Source organism: Centropristis striata, chromosome 19 (assembly GCF_030273125.1).
Source record: "Centropristis striata isolate RG_2023a ecotype Rhode Island chromosome 19, C.striata_1.0, whole genome shotgun sequence".
Lineage (NCBI taxonomy): Eukaryota > Metazoa > Chordata > Actinopteri > Perciformes > Serranidae > Centropristis > Centropristis striata.
Window position 1 is genome coordinate 23,742,655 of NC_081535.1, and position 25,266 is coordinate 23,767,920.

Genomic DNA, 25,266 nt, shown 5'->3' on the forward strand with positions numbered 1-25,266 from the left:
TTGACACCAAGATTGATGAGTGGCTTGGAATATATACTTCTCATTCTCATTCATTTTATCCTGATTGTACTGGCTACATTTAAATAAAAAGGAACAGTAGAATACAGATAGTACAGTATCTGTCACCTGATAATCAGCTGATGAATGATTCAACTGACCTGTCACCTCATACATAACCTGCACTCTGTTGCAAGTAGAGGTGAAAAGCCTGCTGACACAGTCTCCCTGATCTCTCTCCAACAACTCGTCTGCATGTTTTAATCTTCTATTTGTCGATAAGAGCATGGTTGTGTGCAAGCTATGCAACAAGGAATTCACATATCACCACAGCACATCCAGCCTCAAGTATCACCTCAATGCAAAACATATAGCAGCTAGCGGCTAGTGTGATAGCTAGCGTGGATTGCGTTTTACTTCAAAAACCAAAGTATTATAGTTTACAGAAGGTCTACCTACTACGGAGCCCCTAAAGGGACATGGTGAAAATAAAAAAAAACTTTGGTAACTCCTGAGCACGAGAAACATTTCTCGTGCTCACGAGATACTTTTCTCGTGAGCACGAGATGCATATTGCATAATATGCATATTGCATAATATGCATCTCACAACAGAGCTTTATAAAGGCTGTACACAATACAACAGTAAAGACAAAACATGCGTATCGGCTCTATCGCACGGCACAATAAATCATTTTATTGCACAAAGTGCCGACTACAGATGAACCCAATCAGTAGGCTCGATAAAGTGTTAACGTATAGCATAACATAGACCTGCATCAGACAGAAAATTATCACATTAACGGCGATTGTTTTTTCAGTACCACGGACAGCTCACGCGTAACAGAAACAGCGCAGATCATAGCCTACGGCACAGTTAGTGTGGAAACCAGTAAGGACACAACACAAGCCTTTAATCTTTTTGTTGTCTCACGCCAGTGTTTACTTGTACTGTTTATGTTTGAGCTGCCAGCCGTTGTGAGAAATAAAGCACGACGCGGTCCGAGCCGCAATATAACGACCACCCGTGTCCGACTGGTCCCTCCTCCGCCCTTCATCATCATAAACAACACAACGCAGAGTCCCAGGGTGTGGAGAGGCTCATCCCACACGGGCCGGGTTACAAATACATTACATTACTGGCTATGCGTCTGGACTACACTATGGTTTTGTTTTCTCAAGATCTCGAATTAATTATATCGTTATCTTGGGAAAACAACTGTCGTTTTTTTTCAAGTAAAGCAGCAATGTCCTTATAATGAAGCCCCAGGTCAAAATATAGCCGAACTAACTCCTGTAATGTCGTTTTCATACAGAAACAAGCTGAAATGCAGAGGGTGTTCTTACAGACACCATGCGCGCATGCAATATGCATCTCGTGCTCACGAGAAAAGTATCTCGTGCTCACGAGAAACTATCTCATGCTCACGAGAAAATATCTTGTGCTCACGAGAAAGTATCTCGTGAGCACGACAAATGTTTCTCGTGCTCACGAGATACCAAAGTTTTTTTTTTATTTTCTCCATGTCCCTTTAGGGGCTCCGTAACCTACCTATAGGCTACCTGAATTTCTGAAATGTACTATATTTCTAAATATGCTATTGCTACACTTCATGGCAAAAATTGCACTGGTCTGTTGGACTTGAACAAAAATAAACAATATTTTTGTTGCTTAAGCTTATGTATTCAGTCATTATTCAATGGTATACTAAAAATCCATGTAAAAAAAAATTACTTCTCACTGTTCTCAGGTCAAATATTTATATGCGATTAATTTCGATTAATTAATTACAAAGCCTCCAAATAATTAGATTAATTGTTTTAATTGAGTCCCGGCCCTAATTATTATTATTATTTATTAAATTTACACTACATGATCATTGTGTGTTTATCCGGAAATGCACATTCTTGTTGTTTAGAGCAGATTCAGAGCATACATTTGGAAGCAGAAACTGGCCCGGTCAGTAAGATTGAACCCGACTGGTACTGCCACATTTGAGAGCAGGACTGAGGCCCAAAGTTATATGTGCTTTATTTCATTTATTACTCAACGTTATCTAGACAGGAAAATGAAACACATTAGCTACACATTCATCTGCAGTAAGTGTATTCTGTATTTGTCAGTGATTGTCTTTGACTGACAACTGGTGCACCTGACACAGCGCTCCCATTGAGGGGCAGCACAACAGCTGTTCTCTGCAGACACATGCAGCCACCAGCTGTGGCTGACTACTGCTCAACAACAGTCACATGTCTACAGGGTTAACAGTGACAAACAACACATCAATACTTCTTCCTAACATCTGTTAGCTACCCTGAAGTGCAAATCACAACGGCAAATCAGAAAACACAACAACAAATCAGAAAACACAACAACAAATTACTGAATTTGGGCAGTCCGTGGCCTAGAGGTTAGGAATCGGGCTTCGTTCGAATCCCGGTACTGACAGGTCAAGGACTGAAGTGCCCTTGAGCAAGGCTCCTAACCCCCCTGCACAGCTCCCCGAGTGCAGTTATGTGCTCCCCACTGCTCCTTGCATGGTGTGTTCACTTGTATGTAAAAAAGGATGGGTTAAATGCAGAGCTTGAATTTCCCCATTGTGGGATTAATAAAGTAATTAATCTTAATCTTAAAATTAACACAGCAACAAATCAAAAAACACAACAAAAAATTACTTAACACAACAACAAATCAAAAAACACAACAACAAAACAGAAAACTGTTGTGTTTTCTGATTTGCCATTGTGATTTGCACTTCAGGGCCACCGTAGTTAGCACATTGACTAAAAAAACAAACATATTTAAACACAAAACATATCTCTGTTGTTCAAGATGTTCAAAACTGGTAGGATCCATTGACCCCATCTACAATAACACCAGGCACTGTGTACCTGAGTGTGTTCTGAGTGTAGCATGGACACTTCCTATCACATCGGATGCCGTAGTGTCTTTCAGGACACAGTCGGACGTCACATGTTTCCCCCGTGTACCCCAGCTCACACAGACACATTCCGTTGGTGTGGTAGCACTTGCTGTTGTTCTTACAGCGACACGTCTTTGCACAGCCAGCGCCATAAGTACCAACTGGACACTCATCCTGGCACCTGTTAACAACAAGAGACACATATTCATTGTCAATTATATGAAAAGGGGGTGATCAATGACAGTTCTCTCAAAAGAACTGAATCCCTGTTGTTACAACATGTACAACATGAATCTTAAATGTTGTGGTCACTGAATACATTTAGTCCCAGATCATTTAAAAGTGACTAAAAGTCAATCATTGAGAAATGATACTGTGTTATATGTATGTTACTACTTGTAAATAACAAACTGTAAATTCCCATCTCTTGTTTACATGTTAATAATAAACTAGAATTACTGCCTTGTGGTTGTATGTCTCTGTCAACCACTCAAGTTGCAGATTACTTCAGTAATCAGTCCAGACTCATGTTGCCATGATAGTAGACACTGATTGTTGCTACAAAAAAGCTACAAATTCTAAAATGCAGATGCTTTACACAAATGTTTAAAAGATTATCTCTACAATCAGCTCAGTGTCATTACGCAAGTATCTGACCAATATATCCCCTTCTCTTCCTGAGCTATGGCATTGAATAATGCAGTAGTTCTCAACCTGTTACCCCCAATTTAACATGCATTTTGTCCGTGACCCCCACTCACTGAACACCATCTCACACACACAGTTCAGATCATACACTCAGTTGATACAACAAATTTTGGACAAATAATGAAGCAGACAACAACTAAAACATCTCTCTGTCTGTGCGTTTATTTATTTGTTTTATATTTTATTGTTACTTTTGATCTAAGTCCTTTGCTATAAGTTTAAAGGTCCATTCTGACCTCCTGAGTGTGTAACAGTCAGCTTCAAGCCAGAGACTCCTTGGAAAGTAATAACTTGCTACTTTGGGATTTGTCAGAAAAGACACAAAATTACCCAAAAAAGAATCAAATTGACCAAAAATTACATAAAATTAACCAAAAAAGGACAAAAATTTACCACAAAATGAGAAAAAAATGACCACAAAAAGACACAAATTGACCAAAAAAACCAACACAAAATGACCAGAAAAGACACAAAATGACCAAAAAAAAGGACACAAAATGACAAAAAAAAGGACACAAAATGACCACAAAAAAAAAGACACAAAATGACCAAAAAAGACTAAAAAAAAAACACAAAATGGGCAAAAAAAGACATTAAATTACCAAAAAGACATTAACACATGAACACTTTAACACAGTGGAGACAGAGCTGACTTCCAAAATGATTTGGCGACCCCCAGAAATCATCTTGCGACCCAAATTGGGGTCAGGACCCCAAGGTTGAGAATAGCTGTAATAATGGACAGAAGAGATTATGATGTCACAGTGACGTTGACCTGTGACCTACTGGATAAAAATTGCCATAATTTAATGATTAATGACTAATAGACGTTTGTGTGAAATGTTGTCATAAGAGTTATGGTAAAAAACATATTTTGTGAAGTCACAGTGACCTTTGACATCCAAAATTGAAGCAACTCGTTCTTGAGTCCAAGTGAACATTTGTGCAAAATTTAGATAAATTCCTCTAGGTGATCCTGAGATATTGCACTTGTAAGAATGAGACAGATGGACAGATGGACAACCCCAAGACATGAATCCTGTGAACGGCAAAATGTGGCGTGCCCAGACCAGCTTGTTTTATTCCATTTTATTATATTTATTTATTTATTTATTGTTGTATTTTTTCATTTTATTATTTTCTCATATATGGTTATCTTCATTCATTTATTTGCTTTTTTTCTGTTTGTTTTCTTTTTGTATATTTTGACTATATAACTTTGGTGTTTACATTTATTTTGTACTTGCCTAGTCTATGGATGTATTGGATAAACTTATGTGTGCTCTGACAGCTGATATAATTACGCATCCAAGGAAAATCCAATAAAAATAATTTTGAAAGAAAGGCTTGTTTTTAGTCGAGCTGATTGCCTTGCTGCTTTTTTTCCAATTCATGTGGCCATAGTAATGAATCAGCAATCAGTAATCACCTCAACAAGGAGATGTTAGACAAATTTTGTGGAAACCTGAGTGGAAACACAAAAAAAAAGTTTAAAAAAAAAAAGTATTTTATGCTTGAGATGGATAAGTTGGTGTATCGATAAAGGCAAAATGTGAGAAAAAATTGAGTGAATAAATTGTTGCTCCAATACAGTGAGTGACCACTGGAGAGAAATGAATGCATGTCTGAGCAGCGTGGCTGCATCCAGTTTTATGATAAATGCACCTGTTTTCTACATTGCTCTTTTAATTAGATCATCTTGTTGCACTCTCTGCTTCTGCAATGATTGATGCTTTTCTGACTGTGCCCCCTACTGCTTATTACACTGTCAGAAATAATGTGCTGAATTTGTACCTTTATGGGTGAAACTGCCTGTCACTGGGGCAGTACCCTCAAAGGTACAGCTGTTCCCCTTGACATCAGCTTGGGAACATATAATATATGTACCTTTTTAGCCCTCAAAAGAGTAAGTCAGGAGTTAGTTGAGTTCCAATAATTAACCCTTGGGGGTACATTAATGTAATTTGTACATTAAGAGACAGAAATGGACTCATACTGTACCCTTATTTCTGTTTATTGGACCCCAAGGTATGTACTTTTTGGGGGGCCAAAAAGGTACTTATATGTTTCCAAGTCAATGTGAAGCGTACAAAAGTGGTACCTTAGAGCAGGGGTTCCCAAACTTTTCCTTGCCAAGGCCCCCCAAATAGCATTAGCTTCTGGCCGGGGACCCCCAACCCCACCGACAATGCTACAAAATATCCAAATAAACATCAACTTTTAGAATGTATTTTCTTACTTTTATTTACCATTCAATAATTCGATAACAACTGTCTACACAGATTATGACGTCGTCATGCCGAATTTGCAGCTGAACTTGAGAATCCGACGATTACGGCAGTTTACGTATTGTACGGTTCAGGACAAATGGTTATTAAAAAAATAAAATAAAAAAAATATTTTTTTTTTTTCTCATCTTCCCTCCAATTTTCTGAGGCCCCCCTAGCGCCCCCTGGCGGCCCCCCAGGGGGCCGCGGCCCCCACTTTGAAAACCACTGCCTTAGAGAGTACTACCCCTATGATGTATCCCTTAAGGTACAATTTCATTAAATTATTTCTAAGAGTGTATTATGAACCAACTCCTAAAACTCCTGGAATTGGATTAAAACAAGCTTTTATTCCCATTTTCTTTTGCTGTTTTCTCAAAATGTGGTTAAATTTGCAGCACATTTGGATATAAACCTGCCTGAACATTGTATGCTCATCCATCCCCTGAACTCCTTCTTAATGTTTGGCCCAAGACTCTGGGGTCTATGATATGCAACTTGTGACAATGTTGAGATATCCAGCTGTTGAATGGTGTTGGACCTACAGACTATATAAAACACATTGCCATCTTTTGTCAAGCAGTGACTGCCTACTTCTTGCTGCAGCACACAGGCCCTGTGGTGGTTCCACAGCTCAGTCTAAATCACAGTCATTACTGGAATATAGCATCAGCAAATGTGGCTGCAGCTGGCCAAAACAAACCATTTGCAAACTAACAGTTTGAAAATAATGCATTGGGTCCTCAATATCTCTTCCATGGTTACAGTACAAACACATATCAGTCCAACCACCAAATCAAGCTGGGCTCAAAACGAAATGCCCTGCTCCTATCCCACCAGGCAAGAAAAAGAAAAACGGCAAATGTGAACCTCAAAACATTCACTTGACAGTTGTTATTTTTTTTCTGATATATTAACACCACAGCGTATAATCCACATTCAGCATTGTGAAAAAGCAGAGACACACTGCTGCCCCCAGTTCCAGTGGGTTTGGGTGTGGCATGGCCAGCCCAATTCTAAGCAGTGCTATACTGTGACGTTTGTCTTCCCTTAAACCCTTATTTACTCATGAAAGGGCACTTGGAAGGGCTATTCCTGTCTCGTCACTGGTCTGCTTAAGTATATGTTGTGTGCTCTCTGATACTGCTAATTATATGGACCTAAAGCCCTGCTTGGCGCTCTGCTCAGATTTGTCTGTGAAAACACTGACTGTCCTTCCTGGTTTTGTTTTTTCTCTTCCCTCTGGAGGATGTGAAAGAGTGAGACAGACACAGATGATTTGATCTGGATGTTGTTTGCTCGTTTTACTCTTCAGTGTGTCATAATCAGGTCCAGTGAGGACAACAAGGCCATGCCTTCTGCCATTTTAGAATAAGACTGTCATTCTTCTTTTTGTGTCTACAAAAATACCAAAACCAAAGATCTCACTATCCTACCCTGTCTGTGGCCCATTGGGTTCTCTAATGAAGATAGAGATAGTCTTTAAAAATGCCTCATATCACAAGTAAGTAAAAGTCCTGCTCTGCACTAGTGACATATTTAACCCATAAGAACCCACGGTGACACAGGTGTAACAAACCCTTTAAATCTAGAATTTAGAATCTCCCATATTCAGCTTTATGCTTCACATTAACTCATTAAGTCCCTAAGCGACACATACTCAACACCCTGGTGTGGTGACAGTCATGTAACTGTGACTAGAAGTGACTTCTCCAAAACGTGGCTGTGACTGGAAACAGACAAACATGGTGCTGATTAGAGAAAAGTTTTGTTTCCCTTCAGCTTTTTTTGTATTTTAGCACCATGTATGTTTTCTCAAGTACATAAGTCTGTTGTTCAGTGTTCTACAGCTGCAGTAGCTTGTTGAGAAGCCGTCCAGTGAGGCAGTGTTATTTATATTCATATTTATTTATTATTTATTTATTATTATTTTGTTACTTAAAAACAAATCTGAAATGGAATTTGTCGTTAAACAGCACTATTAAAGTCACAATTATGACATATGAAATGGAGATGCAAACAAAAAGGCAAATTTGAGTTTGTTAGCAGAAAATGTGTCTACTTTATTCATTTCAAAATAAGAAATATCATAAACATAAATACAATAAATGCCCAATGTAATGTATATGTCACATTACAGATCTTTGACACTGATGGTTAGCATTTAAAAAAACATCATAAATGTTTTCTATGTGGTCAACTTGGTCTCATTTTGTGTCTTTTTTTTGGTCATTTTGTGTCTTTTTTGGTCATTTTGTGTCTTTTTTTTTTACTCAATTTGTGTCTTTTCATAATTTTGTGTCTTTTTTTAATCATTTTGTGTCTCTTTTTTTTGGTCATTATGTGTCTTTTTCTGTCTTTTTTTTGTCATTTTGTGTCTTTTTGCGTCTTTTTTTAGTCATTTTGTGTCTTTTTTTTGGTCTCTGGTATATCCCCCATAATTTTCCTTTAAGGATTACTGGGTCTGGGTTCTTATGGGTTCATTATCTGTATATTAAGGCAAAAAGTCTTCACAGATATTTGTATTCATTTACATGTGCAACACGTGAAGGTTTTCAAAAGCTTTGAACTTGAAGTTGTAAATATGCTTTATCACTATAAACAGTCTACACTGAATTTCATATTGTAAAGGCTGCTCTTACCGTTCTCCCATGTATCCAGGGCTGCAGAGACACTGTCCAGTGGACAACACACAGAAAGCATTGTTGTGACACTGACATTCCTGGGAACAGTTTTGTCCAAATCTCCCCTCTGGACATGGCTGTCCACACACTGTACCCTGCACACAGAACACCAAACAAAGTAGAAATAAAGTTGGTAATAAACTGTTAAAGTAGAAATAAACTGTTGGTCACATGAGCGACTTTCATTCCTCAAATCTTTGAATACACATCTTTATTTTTTCTATGACTGCTGATCTGTTTGTGAACGACTCAAAACATAATGAACCCATTTACCTAATTATGAATACAGCTCCTCTACTGTGTATTGTAGCTTATAATGTTAAAATCAAACTCTTCTTGAGAGAGAATTCAGAATTCAGAGCTCCTTTCCTTTCATATTATGACCACAAGATAGTGAGGTGCATGTGCATGTCTGTTGAACTTCTTGTTGAATCACCATGTAACTCTTTAACTTTATCAAATATGTTTAAGGAGCTGCTCATTATGTGGCTCAAAAAGTAACTTGCTAGCATGTCTCAGGATTTTCAGGTTCTGTACACCATCTTAGCTATGATTATGTCATACACAGTCTGCTGTTGTAGTAATTTCTAAAAACAGACACTGAATATGAATGCAGAATCTTTAGGCAAAGCAACAACATTTCGGTATAACAAGCATTCTGGTTACCATCTGAGTCTGTAGTAATATTAGTAGAAATATTGACCAGTCTATTTTTGAGCAGGCTTCTATGTAATTTCTGCTGTTGACCTGCTATCTCCCTTCAAAAAACTCCTGGTTCAAGACCAGCAAAGAGTTGGTGCGGATGTGGAATCCGTTTTCCTGGCGTGGAACACCAAAGAACAGTTTGCAATTGGGCACTTGGTGGGCATACTTCATGCCACCGCTGAATAAGTAGGTTAACAATGTATCTGTGTCTAACACCTGAATTCCACTGGATGCATTACGACTCTGAAACGGATCCGTCTGCAACGGCTGCGTATCTCCGCAGTCACACACACCGGATCTGTCCAGCTGTTGCGGACAGCGGAGTCTCGAGGATGCACGAGATCTCGCAAATTCACGCGTAATCAAGTGATATAACCTAAAAAAAAAATCAATATCTCCTCATCAATGACTTGAGACAAATCCAGTGACTCCGTCTTAGCGATCGCTAATGAGGTCGGCCGGCTTGTTAACAAGAGCCTCTTGCTAGCAAGCCGGTCGACCTCGTTAGCAGCAGTTAGCTACAGTTAGCTCTGTAGCAGTACATGTGCTGCTGCTGCAGGAGGTGTTCACTTAGCGACCTCTGTTTGTTTACAACAGAGTGTCCGGCGCCGTGAACCCGAGGTATTTTATTTTGAAAATATACCGGATGTTTTATTTTGTGTCTGTGCACGACTTCCTGCCCCAAACGATCTGCTCTGTGCTGAAATGATGCGCCGTGCTCCGTCGACTGTCAAAAATAGAAGCTCTGCGCAAGTGTTTTGGGAGGGCTGACGGAGGGCCGTTACGCATGCAGTGGGATTTAGGGGTAAGTCATCGTCTTCTCTTGGGGGTTTTCGACCAGGAGCCTGTGCCCAGCCGGAGTCTGGCCAGTGCTTGTGTGGTTCGCAGTTAGTTCAACTTGCAAACCAGCTCTGAACCTGTTTGGTTTTCCACAGGCTCTAGAGCCACGTCATTGGGTCACTGCCAACGTCCGTATATGTCTCCGCCCTCTCGGCCAGTATAATAACAACGGCAGACTCCACAACACATCTGTGCTGCTCATCTTAATCACTATGGACGGCAAATACATTCTTATTAACAATGAACTTAAGATGTTAATCTTTGGAGCCGATAGCCCGCTAGCGCTAGCCTGCTAGCATTAGCCTGCTAGCCCATATCACATTGCAGTTAGACGAATCAAATAAATTAATGATACACGTTTTAGTTGGTCTCTTTCAATGGTACTGAGTTGGTTTTGTTGGTCAGATAGCCCCGCCCCCAGCCGCTGACGAAAAACCCAATCTGAGGACAGACTGGACATTACAGTGACTCAGTACTGCTCCGTGAGGCACAACATTTAACTGTGAGATAACGTCATGCGTCATTTCCACATTCTGTTGATAATGTAAATTGATTATCCAAATATTACACATTTAATCTTTAAAATGGTCATTGGTAGAATGAACGACAATAAGAGTTAGGGGTGTGTACCATCCATCCTGCAGGACAGGAGCACTCTCCTGTCACATGGTGACACACTCCACCATTCTGACATGGGCATCTCTCCTCACACTGCTGCCCATGTTTACCTGGAGGACACAGGTCTTCACAGCTATGAAGAAAAAAGCAAAACAATATCCTGTAAGAAACGTCACTTTTAACTCAAAAACAGGATATTCTTTCATGTAAACAATGTCTTTTGGCCTTAAATTAAAAAAGAAGAGAAACATTGGTGGTAATGGGTTGGACTGAAGAAAGACAAAAGGTGTAACACAGAACTGATTGAAAATGTATACTATTCTTTAATTTTTATCGGGCGAGGAACCGTAACTTCAGCAGACATCCAAAAGGCCACCCGGTGACCACCATGTCATTAAGCTGCTTGGTTTTTTTTATATAAAGTTGGTTCTCAACTGATACAACTGACAAAGGCACTTGACAAACAGGATTTTGACATTTATCATGCATGTTAACATATCTGGCAACATAGCTACCGTATTTCCTCAAATAGTAGCCGGGGCTTCTATTAATAAAAAATCAGTTTGGGACCTGGCTCATAATAGGGACAGGCTATTATTTGAAGGAGGCTTTTATTAAAAAAAAGAGAATCAGAGCAGCTCTGACTGGCACTTTTTAGAGTGTTTAACATTGTAACCAGTTACCCAGATGTCAGCCATATTGGAAGTACTCGGATGTAAACAAACAATGAACAGCACGCTGAATGTTCATTTTAAGCAGGGTTTAAAATGTCTAAAATACTAAAAAGCCCAGAAGAATGTGTGTAAACAGCTCGACTTTACAGAGAATGACTAGGACAGCGGGATAAACAACCATATTTACCTACAGTACTAACTTGTGTGGCCAAACTTCAAAACACAGGTGTTGTGTGGAAAACTGTTACCCCTCAAATGATGTTTCCTGAATTGTGTTCTTCGTAGCATCACCTCCGCGGTTGGAGTTAGGATTTAAGTTTAAGGTTAGGCCTTGTAGAGATCACTGTTTGGGGTTAAGGTAAACTTGGGCTCATGTTAACAACTTAAAGGAGGACTGGTTGGGGTCAGGGGTCAGGTTGGTGCAGGATAAGGTAAGGGGTTCACATATCGACGGGGGAACAGACTTTGACATAACACTGCTAAGACACCCGGCTTATAAAAGAGGCCGGCTTTTATTTACTAAAAATTACTAAATGAGGCCGGTAATTAATAGGGGCCCGGCTTTAAATTGAGGAAATACGGTACATAATTTGTTGCTAAGCAAGCATAAAAGTGTCTCTCACTGGGCACGGAGCTTTTATTTTAATGTTACTATTATAAATTTGAAACAGATTCTCACACATTGTGTCCTCTGACTTACAAAGCACCAGTGTATCCGGGTGAGCACTTGCATTCTCCTGTAACATGGTGACAGGTGGCTCCATTCTGGCACTGGCATTTCTGCTGGCAGCCATTTCCATAGGTGCCCACTTCACACTGAGCCTCACAGCGCCAGCCTCTGTATCCAGGTGTGCAGATACAGGCTCCAGTGATGGGGTTACACAGTGCACCGTTCTGGCACTGACATCTGTTACTGCAGTGGGGACCCCAGTGGTTGCTGTCACAAGCTGAAAGGAAGATGAACAAAATAATCAAGATTTCATAAATTATGTTTAACGCAGCACAGGCTGTCATTGTTGACTGTTGCTGAGCTTCAAGAGAAGTTATTATGTAATAAAAGCTGAGAGAGAGTTTTTCTCATCTTTCAATGTGTCAATCTCATACTACCACCCAAATGGCAACCTCTGAGCCTTGAAGGTGAAGCCAATGCAGAAGTGCATTAAATCTGCATTCCTTGTAATGGCCAACCTGAGGCAACTAGTGGTTGGGAAAATGAGTCAGATTGTATTTGTGACCCCATTAAACACTCTCAAAACAAGTTTATGGTCTCAATCGTTAGTATTAAGTTGTCTTCAATACAGCATGACGTTCATTTTCTAAATTATGGTGTTATTTAGATTTAATAATATGATATGGCAAGAGATGCTTCAGGGCAGGGCTACTATATGATTGACCGGTCACTTCTACAGCTAATTGTGTGTTTTCACTTCATCAAAGTTAACAGCAACATTTTGGTCTCCTAATAATGTCACTTTATCCACTTTAAGGATTCGACTGTTCACTCTGAATTACAGATGTGCCTCATTAATCAAGCAAGTTAAATTTTGCGGCTGTAACAAAGAAATTTCCCCGCTGTGGGATTAATAAAATCAAATCTAATCTAATCTCTAATATTGTTCCACCCCCCGAGTCCAATTGTAATGACTTCTGAAAAAGATTTAGTCTATACTACCACCAGAGTGAGTGGGGGGTGCAGGGGAAGAGCGAGAGAGCAGCAGACCAGAAGAGTTTAGCTGTGTGTGTGTGTGTGTGTGTGTGTGTGTGTGTAGGTGCACCATTGTTCCTAGTACTGACACGGAGCCTGGGAACAGATTGACGTTGAGAAAGAGAGAGAGAGAGAGAGAGAGAGAGAGATGATTGTAAGTATTACTTTCTTTTATTGTTATTAGTTTTTCTTTTCTTAACTCCTTTAAAATGAATGATATAATTATAATAATATATTGTAAATATTGCTTTCCATACTGTTATCTTTTTTTCATGGCAATAAAGCCAATTGAATTGAATTGATATAGACATAGTGTGTGTGAAGGTGCACCATTGTTCCTATTACTGACACGGAGCCTGGGATCAGATTGACGTTGAGAGAGAGAGAGAGAGAGAGAGAGAGAGAGAGAGAGAGAGAGAGAGAGAGAGAGAGAGAGAGAGAGAGAGAGAGAGAGAGAGAGAGAGAGAGAGAGAGAGAGAGAGAGAGAGAGAGAGAGAGATGCAAAAATTGAAATCTAATATGAAATATCTTCGATCAAGGGGATATATGCTTATTTTTTGACTGATAAGATAGTTCTTCTTAGTCAGCATCTTTTATGTTCAACTGTTTCACTTGTTTTAAGTGTTTTGGTCCTTAATTATCTAAATCAGATATTACAGCTTGTTACTGAGATTGTATGACCTATACTGAGTAAATACATGCTTGAAACTAGAATATCAAAAGTTACAAAGCTGTTTCATCAACACTTACAAGTATAAAACTGCTATTTCAAAGTAATCATTTCTTATTTCAAGCATCACTAACAAATCATAACTTATACATAACTTTACCTCTTCACATACTTAAAACAAGCAGCCAGATGGAAATATTTGTAGCTATATCAAGAAAAGTACGCTAGTTTTAAGTATGACTTCGCTGGTTTCAAGAAATATAATGCATATGCATATCATTATGTCAAGATGATGGCTCTAGCATTTACTTATTATTAATTCAAGAATACTTTTTAACATACTGATAAAATAGTTAATTTGTATTTCATTAGAATGAAAAAAATGCACTTGTTATTAGTTAGAATACACTAATTCTAAGGTATTTTTGGATTCATTGAGATTAGATATTTTTCTCTTTTTTCTTGTCCCATTGGCAGATAATTTTGCTATTTTTAAGCAAAATACACCCCCATTTTTGTACTTTTGATGTTTTTGTGAGGTGGCTTTTTGCAGTGAAAGCGCCACTGTTTGAAGGTTTGAGGTTTTACGGTGAGCTGTGTGTGACCACATCGTCATCAAGCCTCATCAAGCTCTCGAGGCTGAAACCAAAGCTGGCTCCTCACTACTGACATGAAAAGCATCTGATTCGACAACTAGCAAGAGAGTCGACTACTGTCATTACCGTGCGGCCAGGAAGGCCATGACCTGAACCTACCTCATTAACCTTTGGCTGTTGGATCACAGTCCTAATCAGACCACACCTTCTTTACTGTACATGAGCCGGCTCTGCCATTTGTCTGGCCTTCCCATCACCATGTGTAGCCACAGTAAACTGGAAAACCTGAGAATGTGTTGTTTAGATCTACAAGTCTTTCATCTTGTTACTGCTCCTTTGGGGCCCGGCCTTTCATTATGGGGCTCTGCATCATGAAAGTCTAAATTAGGTTTAGGGGGACAGTGAGATTTTTTACTAGGAAAAAGTCAGAAATTGTAGGTTTAGATAAAGACTTTATAGCCTATGCTGTGACTGTAGTCACATCAGTTTCAACTGCTCATTATCCATTTAAGGATTATTCTAGTTTATACAATCTCGGGCCTGAATTAAATTGTTTTGTCCAACATTTGTATTGGTTGTGATAATATTTTGCTAACTACAGTAACTGATGGGTTTATTTCAAGGCACCAACTGAAGCATTAGCTTAGCATAACACATACATTACACAACACATAAGCTTTTATCATAACAGGCTTCCGACAAAATGACCTGATGACACTGATTCACTTGTGCCTTCATGTGCACAACACAGTGAGAAAGAGAGGAGAGACAACGTGCTGCTCTGTCTAGTCATCGATTAATAAAAAGTCTGAGTAGATGGACAACCGACAGTTTGGGTCTTGTCTGTACCTTTCACCTTTGTTTTCTCTTCCACAAAAGTAACCATCCGACTGCTCATGTTTCTGATCCATCCCATTGTAAACAGTTTGAAGTACCTTATTTTTTTGTTGTTATGCATTAGAACCTAGGGCTGCACAATTAAACAAATTTTAATCATGATCACGATTTTGGCTGCCACAATTAAATTAACCTGATCGTCGGCGATATTTCCATTTTAAAATGCAGCTCTCCTGCATATCTAATCAAGCACTTTCTACACCAGTAGTCTACCAACCACCAGGGGGCGAACGCATAGTTAAGGTTTCATGAAGTTGCCTAAATAAATAACGAGCGAGCGCTAAGCAGGATGTGACGGAGTACTCGACGCCACAACAACACGCGACATTTGTAAGCAGTGTTGCCAACTTAGCAACTTTGTTGCTATATTTAGCAACTTTTCAGACCCCCTTAGCAACTATTTTTCAAAAAAGTGACTGCCGACAAATCTAGCGATTTTTTCTGGTGTTATTGGAGACTTTTCGAGACTCGTTCTTACTCTTCTTAACGAGCTGCGGGGGCCAGAGGCTTGTTAAGAAGAGTAATAACGAGTCAAAGTGGCACAGTCCTCCTGCAGTAGTCTCTCCCAGCTGCAGAGCCAGAGGGGATGTTAACCCCTTAATGTCCAGTCTGCAAATTGCTAATAGGCTAACAGTTAGCTCTGTAGCAGTACAGTGTGTATGTGCTGCTGCTGCAGGAGGTGTTCACTTAGTGATCTCTGTTTGTTTACAACAAGCACCAGACACACTGTACACACACTAAAAACTGTTCCTATTGTTTGTTTAAAAGTAGTGCAATAAAAATACAGATGTTTTCCCTACCATGATGAATAATCGTGATTAATAATCGTGATAACAGGATTGATTAAAATAATCATGATTATCATTTTGGCCATAATTGTGCAGCCCTATTAGAACCCCAACAATGTGGCGGTAGTTGTTCATGTTGCACTACAGAGAAATGAACCAGTTGCATGTATGTATTGTATTACTGGTCACCAGTCCTCAATCCCAAACATTCTAAATCTCTGACTTTATATCTGATCGTAATTGTACAGTGTGTCTGCTAAATAATAAAAACGGTTTCACATCTGCTCTGTGGGATCCTGCAGGCTGTGACTGACCTCAGCAGCTAATCGTGGCTTCAGCACTCTGGCTAGAAAATACACACAGCAGCTGCAGTAAAAGTGATTGCAGTGATGGTGACATGTGGTCTAAGCACAGATGAGACTTTCTTTCTGGATTTGTGTTTAAGGTGTTTGGCAGAGAGCAGATGCACTGTCACTCCATGAACAAGAGCAGTTTTTTCAACTTACTAATGATGTCTTGAACCAATGTTATTGCTATCCATAACAATCCTATAATAATCCTTAACCGCTTATCCAAACTTGGGTCATTGGGGGCTGGAGCCTAGCTGACATTTGGTAAGAAGCAGGTTACACCCTGGACATATCTCCAGACTATCAAAGGGCTGACATATAGAGACAGACAACCATTCACGTTCTCATTCACACCTATGGGCAATTTAGAGTCATCAATTAAACCTCAACTACATATTTTTGGACTGTGGCAGGAAGCCGGAGGACCCGCACTGCAAAAAACATGAAGCCTACCAAGTATTTTCTTCTTATATATAGCAATAGTATCTTAATTATCTTATTTTGAGTATAATTTACCTACTGACCATAGCTTCATGTGCTTATTTTAAGAACATGTGTCTTTTTGTAACTAAAATGAGTGAATAACCTCTTCACAGGGATTTCAGTCTTGTGTAAAGACTTGTTTTTAGGATTGACATTGTGAGCTTTTTCATGCTTTTCAATCTGTTCAACTGTTGAATATGGTGAGTTTTTACCTAAAATATTGGTTCCAATTGAGAGTTTTAGTTGCATGTAGTTTAAATGCAATTTAAAAATCATTTTTTTACCGCCAGTATCTACCCACAGATACTGAAATGAGAAAAAAGCATGCTCGTTTCAAATATTACTGGCTTATTTTAATGTTACTACAGTTACAATTGCTCGAAATAAGTATTTTTGGATTTATTTTAAGACATCATTGTTTTTCCAGTGCCTAGATATTTTTACTTTTTACTAAAAAAATTCTTATGAAATTCTTAAAAATGTATTTGCTTAATTCTAGTTATTTATTTCACATTTTTGTCAGTTGGTTTTTGCAGTGCGGAGAGAACCCACTCTGACACGGAGTGCTAACCACTACACCACCGTGTAGCCCAAAGGAAATAACAGTGTGACTAAACAAAAAAATAAATATAATTTTAAAAGGATGATATCATAATCCTAACAAAACGATTGATGCTGAACAACTGACTATTTTAAATTGCGCGCTAGCCACATTTTTCTCTTCATGACTTTTGGAATAATGAGCTTATTTATCATCTAGTCAATCATGTAGGGGTGGTGAATAAAAAGATGTACATATATTAATATGTCATAATTTATACCTTAAACTGCTGATGTGGAAGAGATGTAAGTATGTACTGTTGCATGCAGTATGCATACAATGGGACATAATAATTCATCACATGTTTTATTTTGACCTTTTTTCACAGCACAGAAAAATGTGTTATTAAACACCCAGTCAAATCAGAAAAAAATGGCAAATGTAAAAAATGTGGTTTTAAAATAGTGGAAAAAAATAGAAGTATTCTCTGCTGTGAAATGCTAGGGGCGTGTCAGCTGAAGGCGCTGAAACCTGATATGCAACCTCTCCAGTAACTTTCTGCTGCTGTCACACTGGCTCTCTGTCTTTCTCTACATGTTCATGCCAAACAAACTATGGAGAATAAATCCTTGCTGTTTGGGTTCAGAGATCTTCTCTCATGTCGGGTCTGTGTGCCGCTGTTGGAAGTCAGCCAAAGGCAGCACATAGTACCCGTTCGGCACAGGGGTCCTAGAGACCACACAAACAATAACGTAGGGCTGCACGATTGTGGCCAAAATGATAATCACGATTACTTTGATCAATATTGTAATCACAATTATTCATCATGTTAGGGAAAACATCTGTATTTTTATTGCACTACTTTTAAACAAACAATAGGAACAGTTTTTAGTGTCTGGTGCTTGTTGTACACAGAGATCGCTAAGTGAACACCCCCTGCAGCAGCAGCACATACACACTGTACTGCTACAGAGCTAACTGTTAGCCTATTAGCAATTTGCAGACTGGACACTAAGGGGTTAACATCCCCTCTGGCTCTGCAGCTGGGAGAGACTGCTGCAGGAGAACTGTGCCACTTCGACTTGTTTGCTCGTTAAGAAGAGTAAGAACGAGTCTCCAAAAGTCTCCAATAACAGCAGAAAAAGTCGCTGGATTTGTTGCCAGTCGCTTTTTTTGAAAAATTGTCGCTAAGGGTGTACTGTTAGCCTATTAGCAATTTGCAGACTGGACGCAAAGGGGTTAACATCCCCTCTGACTCTGCAGCTGGGAAAGACTGCTGCTGGAGGACTGTGCCGCTTCAACTTGTTCTTACTCTTCTTAATGAGCCTCCGGCCCCCGTGGCCACGCTCATTTTAAAGGTTTCCTCAATACATTTCTCAACAGTGTTATTGAGTATTATTGTTGTGACATATATCTCGGTTATTGGTAGTTTTGCCACTACGTTGAATGTTAGTATTGCTTGACACACACACAGGATTACCTTTCTAACCTGGCACACTAGATCACATGCAATATACACCTTTGAAGAGGAATTCAAAATTGGCACGATTCTTTTTTCTGACCTCCACTCCTCAACATATGATAAGGCCATTTACAATTTTTCACTCACTCACTCACGCACGCACGCAAGCATGCATGCCCGTTGACACACACTTGTATTTAGTATGCTTTGATTAGACATTGTGTGTTTTGTGACTTTGCTTTCTTATGAATACATGTTTTTTGGAATACATCTGCTGTCTATTTAATGTTGTACATGTACAGTCCCTGACAAAAGTCTTGTCGCTTGGGTACAAGTTGACCTTAAGTGCCCCTCAAATATATTTCTAATCATTTTTTTTTTTTACAAGAAATGGCTCATTTTAATCCCAACAGCTTTTGAAATAAGATTTTGGTGCCAAACGAAACTGCTGAAAAGCATTCTAACATTCACAGCTTGGTAAAACCCACTGGGTCAGTTTTTGCAAAGACAAAAGTCTTGTCGCCTTGTCATATGATGCACCCAAACCTAGATTACAGCCTCAACTGTGATCAATAATTAATCAGTCAATAAGTGGGTGTGTATAAAAAGAACCCCAGCACACCAGACCTTCACATCAACTGCAACTTGACCTCTGACAACATACCTAAGATTCACCCTGAGACCAAAGTGTTGATTATCAAGAGGCTGAAGACCAGATCCACTGCTGAGGTGGCTGACACATTTAATGTATCTTAGCGTCAAGTGCAAAGAATAAGAAAAAGGTTTGAAGAGACTGGAGATGTTTTTGACAAGCCCAGGTCCGGCAGACCCCGCAAGACAACTGCTCGAAAATCCAAGGCCAGCCCCTTTCCCACTGCAGCAGAGCTCCACCAGGCCTGGTCACCTCAAGTCCCCGTGTCAACCAGAACAGTTTCTAGAATTCTGTCTCGAAATGGCCTCCATGGTCGAATCAGTGCCCAGAAACCAGCACTTAACAAGAGCCAATTAAAAAAATGTGTGCCATTTGCCAAGGCCCACAGCCTGCTAAAAGGATGGACGCTGGAAAAGTGGAAGAAGGTGGATTTCGCAGATGAATCTTCGGTTGAATTACATCACAGCCATAGCAAATATTGCAGGAGACCTACTGGAGCCAGCATGGATCCGAGATTCACCCAGAAAACAGTTAAGTTTGGTGGCAGAAAAATCATGGTCTGGGGTTACATCCAGTATGGGGGTGTGCGAGAGATTTGAATATCAATAGCCTAACATATCAAGAAGTATTAGCTACCTCTTACATTCCCAACCATAAAAGGGGTCAAATTTTGCAGCAGGATGGTGCTCCATCGCATACTTCCATCTCTACATCAAAGTTCCTCAAGGCAAAGATCAATGTGCTCCAGGACTGGCCAGCCAAGTCACCAGACATGAACATCATTGAGCATGTCTGGGGTAGAATGAAAGAGGAAGCATAGAAGACAAACCCAAGAATCTTGATGAACTCTGGGAGGCATGTAAGACTGCTTTCTTAGCAATTCCTGATAACTTCATCAATAAATTGTATGAATCATTGTCGAACCGCATGGATGCAGTCCTTCAAGCTCATGGAAGTCATACAAGATATTAAATATGGATCTCACAGCACCACTACTTAATTCACTGATGTTATGCAACATATTTTTGTATTTGAAGGAAATTATTTGTTCAATTTTGACATTACTTTCTGTAGGCGACAAAACTTTTGTCTTGCCAAAATCTGACCTTTCTGTGTTCATTAAATGATCAATCTTTCTTCAGTGAAGCAAATTTATTTTAGTATATTAAACATAATTTGGGAGGGTTTTAGCTTTCATATGAGCCATTTCTAAAACCAATGGATTAATTAAAAGTTAGGTTATAAGCTGTTGTTTCTAAAAAATGGATAAGCGACAAGACTTTTGTCAGGGACTGTATGAGTGATCCCAACCTCTTCTATGAAAAGGACTACAATTTCCTTCAACCTACTAAATGATAAGATATGCAGGAGAGCAGCATTTGAAAGTGGAAATATTGCTGACGATCAGGTTAATTTAATCGTGGCAGCCAAAATCGTAATCACGATTAAAATTCGATTAATTGTGCAGAACTAGCCTGGTGTTTATGTGCTCAGCATACAGAGTAACACAACCATCTCCAACCATTTCACATTTCTGAAGTTGTTCAAGGGATTAACAGGCTCCTTTTATTCTTCCCGCATTAGCCTTCTTCACTCTGACCTGATAAAAAAGTGCATACCGTACTTCCTTTTCCTTAGGCAGTCTTGCACTGTGTGGCAAACAGTGCGAGGACCGAGGGGGGAGGGTCAGGGACAAAGGGGAGGAGGAGATTGGAGATAATACCATGCGCATGTAAAAACCCTCCTGCATTCAAATCTGCCATCCTGGTACCTTTGTGAAACCTGACCTAGATTAAAGACAGGCCAAACTCCAGGAGCTTGGGGCTCCTCATCTGCTTGCCGAAGAACAGACTGTTTTCTTTCATCGGCCTATTCAAGAATGCAGTGAACAAAACAGCCTGCACTGTGGCAGGGTTTGGTCACAAGGCTGTCTATAAGACCTCATACTGTTATCCAGAGTTCATTATCTTCTGCAGTGAATAAAACCAGATATAGACAGTGAAACTTCTGCATACGAATCATCTTTTAAATAAATAAAAACCCTTTCTTCACACCTCATACCAAGGGTAAGTTCAGGGGGGAAAGAGTCAGTCAAGTACAGAAAAGGCCTTGAGCCAGTAACTTGAGCTACCAGTTGTTAAGATTGGCTCAGCTCTGAGTGTCCACACTGGGGAGGGATGTTTTTCCATCTATTTAGTGATTACCCAGTCTACCAGGCATGGTGCACTCATGGGAACAGAAAACGCCTTTCACACTGATGCGCAGGATTCTCAATGAGAAAAAACATCTGTAACATTCCTGCAGTTTTCCTTTCTGAGAGATTATTGTTACAGTGCAAAAACTGAAATCTAAGTAAGATGAAATATCTTAGATCAAGGGGATATATGCTTATTTTTTGTCTGATAAGATATTTCTTCTTAGTAAGCAGTTTTTATTTTAGACTGTTTCACTTGTTTGATATAAAGATTCTACTTTTTTTGCTTAATTAAAAAAAAAATTAAGAAAAATATTCGACAAACAGAGAAAAATATTTTTTGCTGTATCAAGAAAAGTACACTATTTTTTAGTAGGACTTTGCTGGTTTCAAGAAATATAATATATAATTCAAGAATATTTTTTAACATATTGAGAAAATGGGTCACATGTAAATCATTAGACTCAAGAATGCACTTGTTATTAGTTAGAATACACTAATTCTAAGGTATTTGTGGGTTCATTGAGATTAGATATTTTTACTTGTTTTGGAAAGTCTTGACAAGCCAAATTTTCTTGTTCCATTGGCAGATAATTTTGCTATTTTCAAGCAAAATACACCTAATTTTTGTACTTCTTTTCCTTGTTTTTGAGAGCTGGCTTTTTGCAGTGTATTGTACAATAAAACTATCTCATCATTATTCAGTGTCTCTATACAAGAAAATTGTTCCCAATTGCACTCACAAATTGTTTAATGTCCTAAGTGGTATCACTAGCCAAATAAAAAAAACAACACAAAAACAGAAACAAAATAAAGAGAAGTGTATCTTTAAAGGTAAACTCCATCAGTTTTACAGATGAAGATCAGTTTACTTCTCATGGTTAGTACTATTCAACCTGTGATAACAGTGGCATGATGTCTTCTATGTCTCTGGAGGAGCTTTGTCAAATCTGACTGAAAATAACCCTGATGATGTCTTAGCAAAGTCAGTGCCATCTCAGCTTGGCTTAAAATCTACAAATTCATAACAGAAAGCCTGAGTTACAAACAGTGTAGAGTTACTATGGCTGTTAACCAGGCTTATGACCTCAAATCTAATAAAGTGAGGTATTTAATCTCTGATATTAGTTTAAAGAAATATTATGCAGGACAAAAGTACTCCCTCTCCATCATCCCTTATGATCCACTAGAAGTGTGGCGTGGCTTCGGTGTCTGCAGAGATCCTTTCTTTTTTCTTTTCATTTTGCCGTGTTCAGGATGTTACAGGGCGTCACCCTTTATGCACAAATCTATAAATATAGTGAACACAGGGCCGGAAAAAAAAGGAGAAGCCTTTTCAGAAGTGGTTTCGTTAAATGGCTATGAATGCTCCACCCCCAGCTCTACAGCTGACCAAATGTAAACAGGCATTGCAGCTTGATGCAGTTCACCAGTTCTGTAATGTATTAACAGAAATTATTTATTCTATAAAGGTTTTACTAAGTAAGGCAGAAAATGTCCATTTTAGACATGGTAAAACAAATATAAGAATGAAAAAAGTCATTTAATCCCATCAATCAAATGAGATTGATTAATTCATTTTAACCCTTTGATGCACAACATATTGACACCCCTTCTAATGCACAACATGGGTCAAAAAAAACCCTCATTCATTCCCTTCATGTTATTTAATGCTGCTATGTGTTTCTGTGCTCTATCTTTTGATATCAACTTATTTTATGATTGAATATTCCAAGTATTCTTCTTGTTTTTGATGACAACAGATCATTATTTCCATTTTCCTCTCATACTTTATGAAGAAATAAAGTTTCTGTATTATTACATAGCTAACTTCTTGGCTAAGTAGCTACTTAGCTAAATACTTAGCCAAGAAGTTAGCTAAGTAGTTAGCTTAGCAAGCAACTTAGCCAAGAAGTTAGCTAAGTACTTAGCTTAGCAAGCTACTTAGCTAAATACTTACCCAAGAAGTTAGCTAAGTAGTTAGCTTAGCAAACTACTTTGCTAAAAAAAATGATATGGGTCATTTTTGACCCATGTTGTGCATTAAAAGAGTAGTGACATAAAAAAGGGATTTTATTAAAAATGAATAAAGGAAAACATAAAATTAGGATGTATGATGATCAAAAACAAACTAATTGAGAAAAAACTTGAAATACTGAATGATGAAAATAATTTACTGCAAAGATATAGAACATAAAAACTCATATGGGGTCACTTTAGACCCATGTTGTGCATCAAAGGGTTAACATAACATAAAAACTAAGATGTAGAGCATAAGTGTCAAACTCTAGCCAAATATTGCCCGCAGTATAATTATATTTCGCCCACGAGGCAATACCAAATGAGTACTATAGCTGGCCTGCCGGTATTATACAGCACAAATAATACTACAAATCCCAGAATGCTCTGCTCGTGTTTTGTCTTGAACACAGAGTAGATCAGTGTGTAGCAAACTGAGCAACAATTTAAATTGTCTTGATGCACTTTTTCTTGCTAGTCCAAGGCATGGGCTTGAATGGTTGCACATTCATTGAAGGATATTATTATTAGTCAATTGGTTTATTATTGTTAATTTATCTTTACATTTATTATTAGCCTGTGGAAAAAGATAACTGTTAAATTTAAATTTAAAGAAGGCTGCATATAAAGAAAGAGGCATACGATTTTTATTTACATTTTATAAGCAGTTTAGAAATTAATCCTATTGATGTGTTTGTTTTCTTTTATTTGAAATTCGATTTTGCATGTTTGCAATATTAAGTTATATCAAGCTTTGCTTGTTCCATTTCGTTTGAACTTGTTTAGGTCCATTTTTTCAATTAATATCAATGTTGGCCCGCAACTTTGTTCAAGTTTTAATTTTGGCCCACTGTATATTTGAGTTTGACACCCCTAATGTAGAGGGTCTGTGTTGGATTTAATTAGCATGACAGTGACAGGTGATTAGGCTGCTCAATCGTCATGAGTATAAAATGTTGTTTAGAATTGGAGTAAATGATTATGTACCATTTCCTAACCAAGGATTTGTCTATCCTCTCATTTCATGCTCATGTCTTACACGGGCAGAGCTAAGAAGCAAGGAAGAGATGCAAGTAAAGGAAACAAGGACCCATAATAATGTTTTGCGATGAACCCTAAGTTTATTAAATCTAACAAAAGTTTTCCACCAGGTGGCCCTGTAGGTAGACTGTAAAAAAAAAACAACTGTTGTTTTTGCAATAAAAAACATGCAGCTGTGGTTCCCAGAACTTTACCGTAATAATTACAGTACAACTTTTTTTAATATTAAGGTACTTGATATTGGCACTGTTGATTTCACGTTTGAGATTGCAATTTTATTCCATTTTTTGCCGTATAAATAAAACGTTTTTCCATCAAAAGAAACGCTGTTCTGCCATATAATTGACAAGAAAATACTTTATAAATGTTGCATAAATTAAAGATTTGACCAATAAACATATTTCTGTTAGAGATATGGTGTTTAGTACATTTAACAGTGAGAAAAAGTATTC

At 38.6% G+C, this 25,266-nt stretch overlaps 1 protein-coding gene across 7 annotated transcripts in view; it reads right to left on the reverse strand.

The window, feature by feature from the left end:
* The window catches only part of megf10 (multiple EGF-like-domains 10), a 94,178-nt gene that overhangs the window by 35,560 nt on the left and 33,352 nt on the right, over positions 1–25,266 (reverse strand). For all 7 annotated transcript variants that reach the window (XM_059357814.1, XM_059357816.1, XM_059357813.1 and 4 more), the window contains 4 exons: positions 12,117–12,363; positions 10,755–10,875; positions 8,538–8,674; positions 2,889–3,101 (listed from right to left, as the gene is read on the reverse strand). In XM_059357814.1, coding sequence (XP_059213797.1) covers positions 2,889–3,101; positions 8,538–8,674; positions 10,755–10,875; positions 12,117–12,363 — 718 coding nt within the window. The remainder of the gene's footprint in view (positions 1–2,888; positions 3,102–8,537; positions 8,675–10,754; positions 10,876–12,116; positions 12,364–25,266) is intronic.